Here is an 18,617-nt window from a genome sequence, read left to right on the forward strand (position 1 = left end):
TTTTTGTTCACTTTACAATCTAATATCAGCCCTTCCTTTTCTCCATGCCCACCCTCCAACAAACACACACATCAAGTCTCTGTGGGTCTAGGCACATTCTCTCACTGAGGCCAGTCAAGAAGGTCCATTTAGGGGTGTAGAATAAATACACAGGCAGGCAGGCAGGCAGGCAGGCAGGTAACAGCCTCAGGGACAACCTCTGCTCAGTTGCTGGGGACCCGCATGAAGACCAAGCTGCTCATCTGCTACATATGTGCAGGGGGCCTAGGTCCAGCCTGTGCTCTGTCTTCGGGTGGTGATTCAGTCTCTGGGAGGTCCCAAGGATCTATGTTAGTTGACTCTGTTGGTCTTCCTGTGGTGTCACTGTCCTCTTCGAGTCCTTCAGTCCTCCCAACTCTTGCATAAGACTCCCTGAGCCCCATGTACTGTTTGGTGTGGGTCTCTGTATCTCTTGCAATTGGCTGCTGGATGAAGTCTCTTAGAGGACAGTTATACTAGGTTTCTGTCTGCAAGAATGAGGGGATATCAACAGTGTAGGAGATTAGTTCTTGTACATAGGATGGGTCTCAATTTGGGGCAGTCATTGGTTGACCATTTCCCTAGTCTCTGCTCTACGTTTTCCCTGCACACCTTGTAGGCAGGACACATTTTGGGCTGTAGGTTTTGTCCGTGGGTTGCTATCCTTATCCTTCCACTGGGAGTCCTGTCTGGATACAGGAAATGCCCCACTGTTAGGGGGCTCAACTTGATTGTTTCCTTTCGAAATTCCCCAGTGGATGTGATATCCTTGAAGGCATTCTTTCCACCTCTGTACTAGCTCAGTGTCCATCTAGCAATTCCTGAACTTTCCCCTGTGAGACTGAGGCTTGAATAAAAGGTCTTAATTGGTTTAGTTGATGCTTTATTTTAAAGCTTTTCTTTGTATTGTTGCTTTGTAAGTTTAGAGGGTTAATAAGGTGACTCTAGTGCGATAAAGAACACACATGTCTGATGTTTTCAAACCCATATAGATCCTACTTTAGAAAAGAGAATGACCATCATTTTAGTGAACCAGGACCTGACAATGATACTAGTATCACCAGCTCAGCTTCCCAATATCCAGTCGTATAAGTCAAATTTTACAAAGATGGGGGTGGTAGTATACCTTGGTGATCACTCATGAGCTTGACAACATTAGCTGGTCGAATCATCTTTTTAATGATCCCAGAAAGATAGGTTATAATTTCTTTTCCTATCCTTACCATAGTAAGGATACAACAGAAACAGTTTCTGTTGTAGAAAGGAGATTCCACATATGTGAAAGATATGTTTGAAAATACTGTGTCCACTGAACTCTGTCTTGGAATACTTGTTAAAAAAAACAATCAGAATATATATATATAGGTCTCCATAGCTGCCACATGCTTCTGTGACTGACATCTGAAGTTAACTTAGAAGGTACGATTTTAAGAACCAAAAATGTCTCCTATAACTACATATACCAATTTTATATCTTCACCTTTATTACTAGCAAGCACACTAACTTCTTCTGATTTTATTAATGGATTATATATGTGTTATGCCTGTAACCTTCACCTTAAAATATTTTAATGTAAAATTTTTACTAATTCACTTGTGAGATTCATATGTACTTGATATATATTTGGATCATAGTCACCTTTACTTCTCACAGATATATTCCCTGTCTTCCACCTCTTCTAATTTTGTGTATTTATTCATTTATTTATTTATTTTTGCAACTCACTGAGTCCAATTTCTCATGAGTGTGGTGCCATCAGTTGGAGCATGGTTGACATACGAGAGACTATACTGTTAATGAAAAGTAACTCTCCATCCCTGAGCCACCATATGCAGCCAATAGCTCTTCAGTTAGAGAGCCTGAGTTCTTCCCCACTTTAACCTTAATTACTGCCTGGATTGTTCTTATGGTGTTCTTGTGCAGACAAACAAAGTTGCTGTTAGTTCATTTCTTTCCCTACTTTATTACAATAATTGGAACTTTTGTGTCCAATTACTGCAACTTGTGTGTCCCTTAATGTGAAATACTTTACTGGGGCTTGGGTGACTTGCCTATTGGAATGCTAAGTTCACAGATGTGCACTAAAATATTAGCATTTACATGCATTCTGGATATTTCCAACTATAGAGGTTTTAGTGCACATCTGTAAGTTTAGCATTCCTATAGTGAGGAATGCTAATCTATGGGAGGTGGGGACAAGGAAAGTCCCAAGTTTGTTGGCCATCTGGTCTGTCTTCCACAGTGGTGAAAAAAGACTTTGTTTCAATAACTGTAGAAGATAATGATCAGTATCCAAGGTCATCATCTCATTTCCCAATGTGTTTCATGGTGCACAAATGTTCATAATCCTACACATACAAACACATATCACATCACACACACAAATTATTAATTTCCAGATTTTTTGATTAAAATTGTTTATTTTGACATTTAGGGTAAAGAAGTCATTTGATGAGAAAGTCAACTTAAATTAAAAATTTATTGGGTGTGATAAGGGGAAAGATTATAGGGGACATCCTGTTTAGAATAATTTGAGTTCAAACTTATGACTTCATTTTTGAACAAGAAGATTCCATAGTCAGAACCTGCAATACAGTGATATCTAAAATCATTAAAAGTGTCTGAATTTTATGAATTAAAATCTATGACAGTGGGATACAACCTAGTAAAACATGTAGATTTTGAATAAACAAGGACAGAAACAATGTTTTCAAAGGGATCATCTTCCTATCCTTTAACAAATAAGGTCATCTCTTGAAAAGTGGCTTCATAGAGAGAGATTATCGTAAGGAATTTTAACTTCTTGGTCAGCAGCTCACTGCTACTGTGCATGATGCAGAGGTGTGGCTTATATTAGAGGACTGGCAGACAACTGGGAGTGAGATTCCTTCTCCTCTCTTTTGGAGTCATTTTTTCTTTGGAAATCTGTCTCCCTGAGTTCATTCCATTTCAAAATGGAGATGATCTATGCTTCTAGTTGAGACCAGTGAGTTCATTTTACCCTGTGGTCAGATGCAATTCACAAATCCTGTGGAATAGGGTACAGTGTTTGCTTTGTTCCTCTTGGTGGCAAGAAGTATTGGGCTAGAGTGCCTAATGGAAATTATACAGCAAAATAAAAGGAGGGAGGGAAGGACAGTTAGGGATATCAGAAATGTAACAATTTTGCATCACTGATAAAAAATGGTAGTCCAAAATATAAGCTGAAGCTATACCACAGAAGTCAGACTCCATGAACTAATCAGATTCACAGTGAAAAGCTGCCAGAAGCTGGTATTAAATGTGATGGATGCTAGATAGAAAAAATGAAATCACAGAGATAAGGTTCTCTAGTTCACCCCCCATCACAATGTAGGAACCCTGAACTTATGGATTTACACTAACACACCTCCATTTCCATGGCTTAGGGATATTTGACCCATGGAGGTTCTTACTAGCTTCTGTCAGGTCAGCTGTGACTCACACTTCCTGAGGACTCCACTTTTTCTGGCTGAGTGTATGTCTACTCGGATTCTCCAAGTTATGCCTAAGAGTCAATAATGATTTCTGCGTTGCTTCCCTCTTTTTCCTCTCCCTTTTTCTAGTCTTGTTGACACTGCTTCTGAAATGTACAACAAATCTTATGACTTCTACTTCTGCTGCTGACCTCAGTGCAAGTCGCTTTCACCTCCTGTCTTAGATTCCCAAAAGATACCCTTCTGTCTGTTACTGGCCTCCTTTGTAGTAGTCAGAATAATTGATAAAATTTATATTAGGGGATTGAAGATACATCTCTCTGATTAAGAGCACCAGTTGCACTAATATAAGGATCTGAGTTCAAATCTCCATCTCTCACATAAAAAAAAAAAAAAAAACAAGTATGATACAAGTTAGCAGGTCATGACCCAGTGAGGGTTGAACAACCTTTTCTTGGAGATCGTCAAAGACCGTCTACTTGTCAGATATTTATATTACAATTCATAACAGTGACAAAGTGAATTTATGAAATAGCAACAGAAACAGTTTTATGGTTGGGGGTCAAATTATATTGAAAGGTTGCAGAATTAACAAGGTTGAGAACCACTGATATCAAGTATCACTGGCTTCAGTGGGCCATGGGAGTTCTTAAAGTGTGATATAAGAAGGTTGGATGATGAATGATGAGTTGTAAGCACAGCAGTTGTGAGGCACTGATGTTCTTCAAGTGCGTGGTGAAGCAAATGATGGCAAAACAAAAACAAAACAAACAAAAAAAAAAAAAAACAAAACGCTGCTCTTTGTGGTGAGCAGCCTTCTATAACTATATGTTAGATATCAAAATTGTACAGTTTTGATATTAAAAGTGTTTGTATTATAAATTCCTACATATTTCAGGTTTTGTATCCTGAACATGAATGCTTTTAGATTCTTACATGAAGGGCCTTGCATCTTATGTATATTTAGTAATGTTTTATGAGTCAGAAACCCCAAGCCTAGAGATGTCTAAGGTGGAACGTTTTGAAAGGTTTGTAAGCATCAAACTGATTGTCAGAACTCAGTTTTTCACCTTCATTTTAACATTCTTCAAAAATACTGCCATTAGGCATTGTTATTTGCCAGCGTGTTCATTTTTGTTTGATTTTTGTCTGCTAAGTATAAATTTTAAATGTCTGCATTTTCTTGAACAAAGATATACACCATGTTTGTGACTATTACAACAACAAAGGCCAGACATGTAACTCTAGAATTTTGTGTAGGGATGGTAATGGGAAAGGAATATTGCTGGAGTTTAATGACTGCCAGGCTAGTTTCACAATCAGTCAACCATCCTGTCTCAAGGGCATAAAGCCTGAAAGTATAGTATTGATATATCTCCCCTCCGTGTGCACACAGGGATGGGCACCCAAACACACACACTTACAAAAATAAATTATAACACAAAAGAATAAGAAATAAAAGCCTCCCATATTAGACTATATAATCTGTGCATCCAGTTGCTTTGGAACAGGATTCAGATGCTATATCATACCATGTAGAGTCTTTTAGCCACCCCATATATCACCAACTTCTCCTCTTTCCCTGGAGTATCAGATCCAGCCAAAATGGGTCTCCTTTGGGTCCTCCAACATGCTTCACCTTGGGTATCTGCATGCTTGATTCTTCTCAAATCTTTTTCTTCAGAGAAGTCTTATTAAACCATCTCAGAACAGAAAATAGCGACAAGAACAAAAACACAGAGGTTTTTTTTTTGTTTGCTTGTTTGTTTGTTTTTTCCAGATCATTCTATGATGTGGGCACTCCTTTGTTCGTGCCTCTAATTCACAATTATTTTTGTCAAATTATCCCATTATAATTTCCTTATGTGTGTATGTGCAGGGTACAGGTGGTGTCTTCAAACACAAGGCCCAGCAGAGTATGGATCTGCCTGAGACAAAAAGGAAGTCCTTGTTCAACACAGCTCAGTGGCCAGTGTTGGTTCAATCTTCTAGTGTCTGACACCGGGTAGTTTATTTTAGGCACCTTTAAGCACAGCATAATTTTGGAGAAAATTTTCCTGTTGATAATTGACTCAATCCCATGAGTACACCAAAGCATAACACATGTTTACATTGAAACTCTACAAAGTACATGTATTCCTTAAAGATGGGTTCTATTGAACAAGAAATAATGTTATGACAAAGGGCTAGAGAGAATCTCTGAGAAAAACATGAAAGTCTGTTTGAGGCAGGAATAGCTTAGCCTTCCAGATTGCACAGAGATTACCTAGATGATGATAAAGTGAAAGCTACATCTCTGAGCAGGATAAGTGCTGTTGACTTAGGCACAATGTTTAGGATAAAGGTCTAGGCAGGAAGAGTGTTAATCAAACAATCGTCTGTGGGAAGTGTAGTAGCCTGGCCCTACAGATAGCACAGGTCACCAGGATTAATTCTGCTCATTCCCAACCTTCTGGACACAAAGCAGGCTATGCCTCCCTTTAAGTGGCAACCCTGTGGTTTAACATCCCTAGTTTCCCTCTTGCTTATCTAAATGTGTAGAACCCAAGTCTATCAAGACTCAGGTCATATTCCTTAGTTTGCCTGTGTCCTTTCAGGCTTCCTCACCCCCCACTAGACATCAAGCTCCATGAAGGATCTTTTTCATTGTGTTTATCTTATCCTCAATATCAAATTGGTTTCATGGTTTCACTGTTCCTTATTTACCATTTGTTAAATCCTGTAGTAGACAGTCCCTTGACACACTGCCACAGGTGAGTATTAGTGTGTTATTAGCTTAGAAAGTACTGAGGGTCAGGGGTAGCCCCTGGTGGAGGAGGAATAATCTGTTGCTGAACTTGTTATATGTGCTCGGCTCCCTGGAAGGTTTTTAACTAAAAGCTGCATCTCCATCATGGTATATATGCCATACAGTTGGACATTTGCCTTCTTTACGTCTTACTTCCCACTTCCTCATAAAAGACTTAACTGAGCATACTGCATGCCACACCTGTTAAGGGAAGTCCCTCATCTCTCCCTGGGGCTTAAAGACATTGGTGAGAATAAAGTCATCTAACTGACCTGTTTTGCCACAATAATTTTACACAACCTGACTTATATATTTTTTTTCTTAGAAAATGCATGCTTTAGAAATGAGTCCGTGAAAAACCATTAAGTTTATACTTACAGGAGCAAATCAAATACTTTCTTAACCATTTTGGATTTTGTAGGCAGAAAATAGAAATGCTTCCCTGTCCTTATCCTCCTCCTTAAGTTCCTTTGACTTTTCTTTACCTCTGAATAATCTCTTCCTCTCTGGGACGCATGGGTGATAAAGTGTGTGGTGTGTTGTGCTCAGTAGAGGGCGGCCACAGTAGATGGTGATGAAATAAAGGTAAGCATTCTCTCCATCTCTGTCTTTGTTTTGTTTGTATCTAGCACAATCATGCATTACCATACCATATGGATATAGAATTGTGTACATTTTTAAGAGAATAATTTTTGTTTTGTTTTTTTAGTGCACTGTAGAATTTTCTTTTAGATGCATGTGGAGCATGGCTCTTAGGGAAACCAAGGTACCATTTTCTCATTTAAACAAATAGAGAACCTTAGGTGAAGAAACATTATGTTGGCCACCCCTGTCCTCTCTAATCCAAACAAAAGTCCTTGAATGTTCGCCTCTTACTTTTGAAAATAGCCCTTTGTGGCAGATGGAAGGAATTTCTACACTCTGCATATGAGCAAAACCAATGGGTTTAGCTTAAATTGGTAAGGTCATCTCAATCCATAAACAGAAATGCATATTGGGGTTGTTTGTATTTTTGGCTATATTGTTCCTGGAGGAAATAAAAAAATCATAAAATATAAATAGTCAGTTTTCTAAAAAGCTTAACTAGGTAAAAATGATTAAACTCTACCATGTGTTGGTCTTTCAAGTTAAGAGGGAATTTTTTTATAATTTCTTATTGTCATCTTCCTCCAAGCAACCAGCAGGCTTTTATTTGAATGTTTTATTTTGATTTAATTATTAATTCTCATTGCTTAAAGACATTGGCCTTCTCTTGGGTTACTATAGGGGCTCCAGAAAAGAATTTGGCAGGTGATTTTTAGATGCCATTTCTTGTTCTCTGTTTCCATTTATCAGAGAATTAGCCTGTGTTTCATGAGGATAAGACTTCCTTCAAAGAGACAATGCTATGTGAGATGACAGCAAGGCCAGAGGTTGTGGCTGTTCTGTTGGTACCACTCCCAACAGTCCTTAGAGGCTATTTGCTTTTCAACAATGAAGAATGTGACACTTTATACTTACACATTTCAATGTGTCAGACCTTTTCTTCTGTGATTCTTCCTACTTATCACAAGCATCATGATCTTGGAAAGCCAACCGATGGGGAGCTGAAAGTTCTTCAGTACAGCTGCAGCTCTTCTGTCCAAGCGGCCTAAGGAGCATCCCAGGATTGCTTGAGATCAATCTGTATCGCACACATTGCATAAGAAAGAAAACAGGTCAATTGCAGATCAGAATCATAGTCATTTTAGTTGTTGCAAAGAGAACAGTGTCAGAGCATATATGGATCTCAGGCTTAGTTCTTGGTAGTTTCCTTTTCAATTCCGTGTTGAACAATGCCTTTTCTTCTTCCTTTTGCGGGCACCATCTACCTACAAGAAAGAACTTTGCAGTCTTTGTACCACTGATGCTGCTTCACCGGCTTTTTGATTGATTCTGCTAATAATAATAATGATGATGATATAATAAAAGTAAGATGAGGATCATAGTAATGATGAACCCTCCTCCCTAGACTAGATCTTTCAGCTTTGCAAGCCTAAGTTTCTGTGTTTCAACTTTTGGCTTCTGATAAGAACAATTTGCTTCAATTACCAGATGAGTCTCCTTTGTGAGTTTCAGGTTAACTTGGTACCTCCTCTTCCTTTACCCAAATCTGCAGCTACGTTTAAAAATCACTTTCACTTGTATGATGTATTGACCTTTGGACTTGACTAAAGATAAATGATGTGGACACTTCGCTTCTAGAAGATGAGGTTTACATACAAAACTCATTGAGGTTTATCAATTTGTTGCCTGAAAATGAATATTGGATAAGATTTCCTGTCATTTTAAGGAAATTGATGTTAATTACCTGCTGCCTTCCTCTTACAGTTATAAGAATTAGTGATACTGGAAATAACAGGGCATGAAAAATTCCATTAATGTTTCTACAATTTTAATTATAAGATGCCACATTCTACATTTGGCTATTTATATGAGAATCTGGCCAACATACACATTTGCTGGGTATCTTAAATGCCATACCTGTAAGATGCTAGCTTCATTGAAAACACTTGGGACAAAACCAAAGCTTGTTTTACAGTTCTGTGGCTACCAAGATACTTGTGTCCTAGTGTCCCAAACTGACTGTGTTTGTGCTTGTCATTCTCTCTCTTATCTTGTCCCCAGTCATAAAAATTAAGTGATGTGAAAAACATTGCCTAAAGAACAGATGCTACCTTATAGTAGAGGTTTTTTTCATAGCCTATATCTGAAGTGGTTCTGCCTCCATAGCCAATATTCTCCATAGCCATCTTGGCTTTGTTCTTTCTTATTGAACCATTTGTGTGTAGAATGAAGAAGATAAAACACAAAGGCAGATTCGATTGTTCCAAGAACATCTGTTCTTGTTATAAAAAGTATCCATATGATGTGGTCCATTTTCTCCCAAATCCCTCTCATGAGGGGTTTGAAAGGCAACTCTGGATCCATCTGAGCCTTGACTTGAAGGAGATAATGAACAGGTCTGTCTAGTGAGTTGAAATGTAGGGACAAGTTCCATTTTAGTGTATGACTTCAAGATACTACTGAGAGATAAAAATGGCATGAAATAACAGTTAGTTATTAGCAAATTCTTCTCCTAAGATTCAGTGGACTCTTTTATGCCATTGGTAATTGATTTGAGGCTCACAGAATTCAAATTTTGTTAGTGAATGTTCGAGATTCTTATTTATTTGAATTACATGTCTGATGGTGGATACAGACCAAAAAAAAAAAATTGTGCTGCAATTAAAATAAAATACTTCACTGTAAAGCATTTATTTTTCAAGGGGAGAAAAAAGTCTTTCAATCTTTAACTATGTCTGCAACTCTTACAGTCAGTACTAAGAATATGAATTAGTCAGTATTTAAAAGTAGAACTTAGCATTGCTCAGAGCTAGGTGATGCTGTTCTTTACTTTCCTACATAGCATATCATAGCTTTTTCTCTTACCTAGTTTAATATATTCCAAGTCAGTCTTAAGTATGAAGCTGCCCACATATTGGGCAATTCATTCGGAAATGCTTAATCACCTGCATGAACTGAGCTCTCCACCTCACTGGGGAAAGCTTAATCTAAGTCCACAGCATCTCTGAAGTTTTCTTTGTCTTCAGACTTCTGGCTTGCATCAGTGATGACACACATTAATTTCTCTTCTCTTTCTAACAGGGAGCATTTTAATACCCTGTGATTTCCCATCTTGCAGTCCTTTGCTGTTTAACATCACAATCCCTTGCTTCCTAGGCCCTTGAATTTCATCTTGACTGTCTCTACATGGGTCTTCCAAGACAACTTAGTTTATTCCTTTGGCTAGTGGTGCTTTATATGAAGCACTGTTTTAAGCTGTACTTGTCATTTTTTTTTAAAAATTATGTTGCTTTATCCTTTGGATCATTTGAGTTTTATTCGTTATTTTATTCTGTATCATCTATCTATCTATCTATCCATCTGTCTGTGTGTCTATCTATCTATCTATCTATCTATCTATCTATCTATCTATCTATCTATCATCTATCTATCATCTATCTATCTATCTACCTATCATCTATCTATCTGTCTGTATGTCTATCTATCTATCTATCCATCTATTATCTATCTATCATCCATCTATCTATCATCTATCTTTCATATATTTACCTATCATCTATCTATCTTTTTGGAGGATGATGAACAATGAGAAAAGCCTGAGGTCCCGAGGTTACCCTAAGAGTATTATTTACAATGTGTAAACCTAGACATAATTTCAATTGTATTGTTTACTTTTATGGTTGCTATGCTTGCATTCTAATGGGACTGTGGGCTAGCGGAAATGCTAGGTTAAGGTAACAAACCTTAAAGAGTTGTTTCTCACCCACTTGGTAAATATTTTGTAGACATCATACTAGTGTGATATCCTTAAAGAAGGAGATGATGGATAAAAGTAAAATGATGAATTTTTTATATCTAAGACTTGGCCAAAAGTCCAGCTGACTACCTATTTCTGTAAATCTTATGACTTTTAGTATTTGAGACCTTGTAACTATGAATAAAAGAGGATACTTATTTCCCTCATTATAGATGAACATCTTTCAGGTTTCAATTGAGATACCTTTGCTTGGTGGTTGATGTAGAGGGTTCTGGGTTCTGTAGGGTCAGTGGAAGTCATTGGCCATCCTGGGTCATGTACACCAGGGTGGCTTCGATAAAGTCGATGCTGTCAGCAGTACATTGAGACCGGGCTCTAACGTTTGACCCTTACCGCCACTCTTAGGCAAAGGACCTGAGACCCTGTACGCAGGGCAGAAGCTCAATGACAATGAGTGGCATACCGTCCGAGTAGTGCGGAGAGGAAAAAACCTTAAGCTAACAGTGGATGACGATGTAGCCGAGGGTAAGTGCACCGATGGCAGGCTTTGACTCTGCCTCACGGTCTTCTCTGACGTGCTTCTAAAATGCCTTGTCTTGTTTAATAGAAGTCACACTGACGGCTCTCTGTGCACATGAATAGACAGGACTAAGCATCAACCCTTCCTTTGAATTTCAAAATCTTTCTTCTTCAACTACTTGTAGTTTACAGCTAGTCCCCTATTGTAATATCATTCTCATCAGGCTATTTCTTTGATGGAGCCCATGCCCAGAGAACGGGGGCAGAGCTGTATAGTTCCTCTTATAATTAATAATTAAAATTTCCTGATCAGTCACCCTTCATGTGACTGTTTTCTCAATCAGCAAGTGCATCTGTCTTTAGTATAAGAAAACCGAGAGTCCAAAAGTACAGAATGTCATGGGGAATATAATAAATATTAAAGTGTATACTGTAGAAAGTGCTGGACATATTTTACTTAATGAACTGTTCGTTTATTTAATTTTTATTCACTAAGTACCCATTGTATATTAAGCATCATTTTGGGAGGAACTGGGCATGTAGTGATCCTCAAACAGGCAAATTCTCTGCAGAATGGGATCTCTATTTTGGAGGCAATGTGTAAATGCATGAATCCATATATATGTAAAGGGGCCCTGAGAGTTCCACACAAAGTTCAGGTGCTTCTTGCCAGCACACAGTAGGTTAGCAGTGTGCTCAAATACTGGAAGATAAAAGATGCAGAAAATTATTCATTTTCTATCATTAAATCAATAGATTAGAAAATAGTATGTGAAGATGTTAGGCATATGTCTTGGGATTCTGGTGTAGGTGGGTGGGATTATAATTTTCAGACAGATGAAAAAGCAACCAACCGTGGTTGAAAAATTAAGACTGGCAAGAGAAGGTAGCCTCCCTATCAGGATTTGATGGATAATTGTAATCAGTCAGGTGATGATCCTGAGTCTGCAGCCTGGCATCCAAGCACACAATATGCTAAATTCCCATCCATGAAAGAAACTAAACTTGAGGCAGCACACAGCAATTACATGGAACTCTGCTGGCATGTGACCTGGCCTCTGATGTAGCCTTGACATTAACTCCCTGAAGGATGTTTGGGAGGCCACTTGCTATTCCCGACCCTTGTCTAATACAGTCTGCAGCCACAGCTGTCGCCCCAGTGCCTTCTGTGAAAAGCAAGACAGTTGGACGGTCAGGAGCCTAGGGTTTAATACAATCCGTGTCAGTAAATGGCTTTATGCCTTTGGGATAGATATACAAAATCTCATTTTCTTCATTTCCCCATCTTTCAGCTTGAACTTCTGTTATTTTTAAGGTCCTTTTCATCATAAATGTTCTGTGATGGTGGCTCCTAAAATTTAGTTTTAATTTATGAATCTGATCTTAATTACTTCTGAAATTTAAGTGTAATTTTAGTGGAGTACTCTGTGTGTGTGTGTGTGTGTGTGTGTGTGTGTGTGCTTGTGTGTGTGCTTGTGTGGAGAGAGGGAGAGAGAAGGAGAGAAAGGGAGAGAGGAATAAAGAGAGAGACAGAGAGACAGTAATGGAGAGACACAGAGAGATTAATCTACACAGAGGAAAAACATACAGCACACATCCATTCAGCAATACATGCTACAATAGCTGCCTTATGAGTATCAATTCATTTAATCTTCAATAATTCAATATTCTTTCAAAATAAATGTTCCTATTGTCATTTTACTGAAGAGGAATGGGAAGTTAAAGCTGTGTAATTAAGCTTCAGATCCATGTCTTTGTGATTCCACTGAAGAAAGCAGTTTGCTGCTCTTTGCAATCCATCAAAAGAAAATGATTTCTCTTCCAGTGCAGGAAAGTATAAGGAAATGGGTTAGGAAGAGGTGGGGAACATATATAAGGATGTCTTCTGTGGTACTTTGTCTCTTCCCTCCTAGAAAAAAAGGCAAAAGGAGACATCCCAATTTTACCATCCACTCCAATTCCACAAAGATCAAAATTAGTCTTTGGAAATTGTTTCTGACCTACAGACCCTCAGGGTAACTTAATGGTATAAAATGAATGTAGAAAATGAGATTTTAAAAAGGATTGTGTTGTTTAGAAACCACTTTCAATTTGCATTAATTATTCAAGCTGTCCCCATGAGCCTTGAGGTCAAACAGAGGCCTGTAAATGTTATGGTAGTGAGTCACACCAATTCCTTCGGATTTGGCTGGTTAAATCCCAGAAGGATGCAATTTACAGCCTGTTGTGAATAGTGGCCACTAGGTGGCACTCTCACCCCAATCTTGCTCAGCAGTGAGTTCCTTTCATTTTCCTGGAAAAACACAAAGAATGCAAAGATTTACAGAACTCAGGGTACAATAATCCCTTGCCTTGATCATTGTTCTCTTATAGAACCTTTGGAATAAAGGTAATTATGTGCTGTGCTTTCTCTTAGTACCAACAATTAGAACACAGGGCTAAACCGAGGAACGTCCAAGCCATCCAGTAATTTTATTTGAAATTAATAAATCCTTTCACTTTCTGCCATACCTCCTACCTCAGAACTGGTGGAAAGCGGCAGCTACAAAGGAAAAAGGAACTTGAGAGAGGAGGAGAGTTAGTCTCTTTGTCCGGTCTTTTAGTTGTTGATGATTTTTATTTTATTTTTTTATTCTTTTCTCTTTTTAAAACAGTGAAAACAGGTTTGGGAATTTTATTTTAATTTATAGAATTCATAAAACCAGACAGTAAATCTAAAATATACACAGACCCCAAGTTATAAAAGGTATTTTATTGGCTTAGTTAGTTATCCCTTTCTTGCAGTTTATGAACCCCCAGTGTGCCAAATTTCTACCTCATCTATACAAATGTCAGAGAGAATAGGACAGGATCACATATTACCAAAGGCCAGGAAAGAATTATTTTCCAACCTGGTGTTTTTCATTTATTATCATATAATTATATTATTGGAAAAGTCTTAAGTTCACTTGACAGTTAATAAGGCTTGATCGATTGATTGGGCTGATTTCTGTTATTAAAAACAAATTAAATGAATACCTTACTTCGTTTGCACTCCCCAGAATAGCGACCTAATGTGCTAAAACCACACAGTTGGCCAAGAACTTCTTCTAGTATAAAAATTCACCCTGATTACCACTGCTTGGCCCAATTGACCTCTCTCCTCCACCTACACTTAAAAAAACCTCCGTAATTTCTCAAAGACACCAACAAAAACTTACTATACACGTTAATAAAAATTGATACACTGAGCACAGGAAATGTTTGGCCAAATGGAACTCTTTATTAAAAGATTCACTAGGCACCATTGATAAGCTAATGTACATTGCTGTTTACCAATAATTAGATATGCATCAATGGCTTCATCTTTTTTAAAAATTAAGGTATTTTATGATATGACATGCTTTTAACATGTGTTGAGGACCCAGGGAAAACTGTTTATATCAAGCAAGGCTGGAGAATTGTGAAAAATCCCCAACTGAGGCTTTATAAGCCTTCCTTTCCTTCATATTCTTCTGTGTTTGAAAATCATAGGAAATCTATTGCTTTCTTCTGGCATTTCCCAATATTATTACTAACATTATTATTATTATTATTATCATTATTACTTGGCTGAGCTGGTACTATTGACTAGGAATCACACATATACAAAACTTGGTCTTACAAATTCTGACCTTTTAGTTGACATCTCACATATGAGCCAACTACATGTTACCCCACTGACCCACTGGTACTTGAGGACTCGGCCTCTGCTGGATGCCATTACTTGTCCAGAAGGCACTAGAATGTTTGGTGCATTTGTAAGAAGAGATTGCTTGCAAAGTAAAGGGAAAATGATTAAAACACTCAAAGAAAAAAAAAGAATGATCTGTACCCAAAGGCACAGGCAGAGCAGGCACACTACCATCAGGACTCTAGGCTGCCTGCAGAGAATTAAGCACCCAGAGGTGACACAGGAATGCTCTCCCTACTGAGCCCGTAGGTGACCCCATGCTCTCTCTCCATTGACTATCTGGGGAGAAACCTGCAGGAACTCTCAGGGCACAGGTATCGTGGTACTGCTTGGGTCTGTGCCCTTCTGTCTTCCATATGCACCCAGAGCTTGAGCCAGCCCATCACATTAGAACTCACAGTCTGCCCATAGAGAGCTGAATACCCAAGACCAATCTCCCTCTGGAGCCCATTCCTACAGACACATGGGAAAGAGAAGCTCCATTCAAAGACAACAAGATCAACTAACATCAAAGATAAGAAGATGGCAAGATGCAAGCCTAAGAATCTAAGCAAACAAACCAAGAAAGATGGCAACATCAGAACCCAGCTCTTCCACTTCAGTAAGTAGTTTATGTCCCAACAAACCATAAACACAAGATTTAGACATAAAATTATGCCTCATGCCGATGATAGAGGGCCTCGAGAAGTGCATGAATTAAAGAAATACAGGAGAACACAGAAAAACAAGTACAAGCCCTTAGAGAAACCCAGAACAACACAAGTAAACAGATGAAAAAATTGAACAAAACCATCCAAGATCTATAAAACGAAATGGGAACAATAAAAAATCACAAAGAGAGACAACCCTGGAGATAGAAAATAAAGAGGTCAGGAGCCATAGACACAAGCAGCACCAAGAGAATACAAAAGATGGAAGAGAGACTCTCAGGGGTAGAAGGTAACATAGAAAGCACTCACACAACTGTCAGAGAAAATGTAAAAATTAAAAAGCTCCTAATCCAAAACATCCAGGAAATCTAGAACACAATGAGGAGACCAAATCTAAAGATAATAGGTGTAGAAGAGAGTGAAGACTCCCAACTGAAAGGCCCAGAAAATATCTTTAAAAAATTATAGAAGAAAACTTCCTTAACCTAAAAAGAGAGATAACCATGAACATACAACAAGCCAACGGAACTCCAAATAGATTGGACCAGAAAAGGAATTCCTCCCAATACATGATAGTCAAAACCACAAACCTTCAAAACAAAACAAAAAAAGTATATTAAAAGGAAAAAGGACAAGTAATATATAAATGTAGACCAATCAGAATTATACCAGACTTCTCAACGAAAACTATGAAAGCTAGAAGATTCTGGACAGATGTCATGCAGACCCTAAGTGAACACAAATGCCAGCTCAAGCTACTATATCCAGCAAAACTTTCAGTTACTATACACAGAAAAACCAAGATATTTCAGAACAAGAACAAATTTACATAATATCTGTCCACAAATCCAGCCCCACAAAGGATAATAGATGGAAAATTTCAACACAGGAGGGAAACTATACCCTAGAAAAAGCAAGAAAATAATTCTCTTGCAACAAAACCAAAAGAAGAAAGGCACACAAACTTAATTCTACCTCTAACAACAAAAATAATGGGAAATAACAATCATTGTTTAATATCTCTTAACATCAGCAGATTCAATTCCCCAATAAAAAGACTTGAACTATCAGACTGGATATGTAAACAAGACACAGCATTTTGCTGTATATGGGCACTCATCTCAGCAACAAGAACAGGCACTACCCCAGGGTAAAAAGTTGGGAAAAAACTTTACAAGAAATTGGTCCCAAGAAACAAGTTGGAGTAGCCATCCTAATATCGAATAAAATAAAATTTCAAACAAAAGTCATCAAAAAAGATAAGGAAGGACACCTTTTACTCATTAAAGGTAAACTCTATCAAGATAAACTCTCAATCCTGAACACCTATGCTCCAAATACAAGGGTAATCATATTCATAAAAGAAACTCTACTAAAGCTCATAGCCTATATTGCACCACACACAATAATAGTGGGAAACTTCAACACCCCACTCTCCTCAATGGACAGATCATGAAATCAGAAACTGAGCAGAGACACAGTGAAACTAAGAGAAGTCATGAACCAAATGGACTTAACAGACATCTATAGAGTATTTCATCCTAAAACAAAATAATATACCTTCTTCTCAGCACCTTTTCCAAAACTGAACATATAGTCAGTCACAAAAGAAACCTCAACAGATCCAAGAACATTTAAATAATCCCATGCATCTTATCAGATCACCATGGACTTAGAAAGGTCTTCAATAACAACAGAAACAACAAAAGCCCACATACACATGGAAGCTGAACAATGCTCTACTCAATGATAGCTTAGTTAAGGAAGAAATAAATAAAGGTATCAAATATTTTTTAGAATTTTATGAAAATGAAGGCCCAACATACCCAAGCTTATGGGACACAATGAAAACAGTGTTAAGAAGAAAACTCATAGTTCTTAGCACCTCCAAAAAGAAACTGGAGAGAGCATACACCAACAGCTTGACTGCACACCTGAAAGCTCTAGAACAAACAGAATCAGATACATCAAGAAGAGTAGATGGCAGGAAATAATCAAACTGAGAGCTGAAATCAACCAAATAGAAACAAAAAGAACTATACACAGAATCAACAAAACCAGGAGCTGGGTCTTTGAGAAAATCAACAAGCCATACTAACTAGAGGGCAAAGAGAGAGTGTCCAAATTAAAAAAAAAAAAAAAAAGAAATAAAAGGGGAGACATAACAACAGAAACTGAAGAAATTCAAGAAGCCATCAGATTCTACTTACTAAAACCTATACTCAAAATAAACCTGGAAAATCTAGAGAAAATGGACAATTTTCTAGACAGATACAAGTTACCAAAGTTAAACCAGGATCAGATAAACCATTTAACAGTCCCATAACGCCTAAAGAAATAGAAGCAGTCATCAACGCCCCCCCCCAAACAAATAAACAAAAAAGCCCAGGACCAGATGGGTTTAGTGCAGAATTCTATCAGACCACCATAGAAGACCCAATAACAATATTCTCCAAACTATTCCACAAAATAGAAACAGAGATAACATTACCCAACTCATTCTACAAAGCCACAATTACACTCATTCCTAAACCACACAAAGACCCTACAAAGAAAGAGAACTTCAGACCAATTTCCCCCATGAACATTGATGCAAAAATGCACAGTGAAATTCTTGCAAACCAAATCCAAGAACACATCAAAATGATCATTCACCATGATCCAGTAGGTTTCATTCTAGGGATGCAAGGATGGTTCAATACGTGAAAATCCATCAATGTAATCCACTATATAAACAAACAAACAAACACGATCAACTCTTTAAATGCTGAGAAAGCATTTGACAAAATTCAAAAACCTCTCCATATTAAGTCTTGGAAAGATCAGGAATCCAAGGCTCATACTTAAACATAGTCAAAGCAATATACAGCAAACAAGTATCCACCATCAAACTAAATGGAGAGAGACTTGAAGAAATCCTACTAAAATCAGGGATAGACAAGGCTGCCCACTCTCTCCTTACCTATTCAATAAAGTACTAGCCAGAACAATCAGAGAGCAGAAAGAGGTCAACAGAATATGAATTGGAAAGGAAGAAGCCACAATATCACAATTTGCAGATGATATAATAGTATATTTAAGTGATCCCAAAAATTCTACCAGAGAACTTTGACAGTTGATAAACAACTTCAG

The 18,617-nt window shown here is 37.8% G+C and overlaps 1 protein-coding gene across 16 annotated transcripts in view; it reads left to right on the forward strand.

Moving 5' to 3' along the window:
* NRXN3 (neurexin 3) overlaps positions 1-18,617 on the forward strand; it is a gene marked incomplete at both ends in the record, with an annotated part of 1,482,596 nt that overhangs the window by 665,080 nt on the left and 798,899 nt on the right. For all 16 annotated transcript variants that reach the window (XM_080922160.1, XM_080922175.1, XM_080922171.1 and 13 more), the window contains one exon: positions 11,010-11,129. In XM_080922160.1, coding sequence (XP_080778286.1) covers positions 11,010-11,129 — 120 coding nt within the window. The remainder of the gene's footprint in view (positions 1-11,009; positions 11,130-18,617) is intronic.

The sequence above is a fragment of the Micromys minutus genome (genome assembly GCF_963924665.1).
Source record: "Micromys minutus genome assembly, chromosome: 1".
Classification (NCBI taxonomy): Eukaryota; Metazoa; Chordata; class Mammalia; order Rodentia; family Muridae; genus Micromys; species Micromys minutus.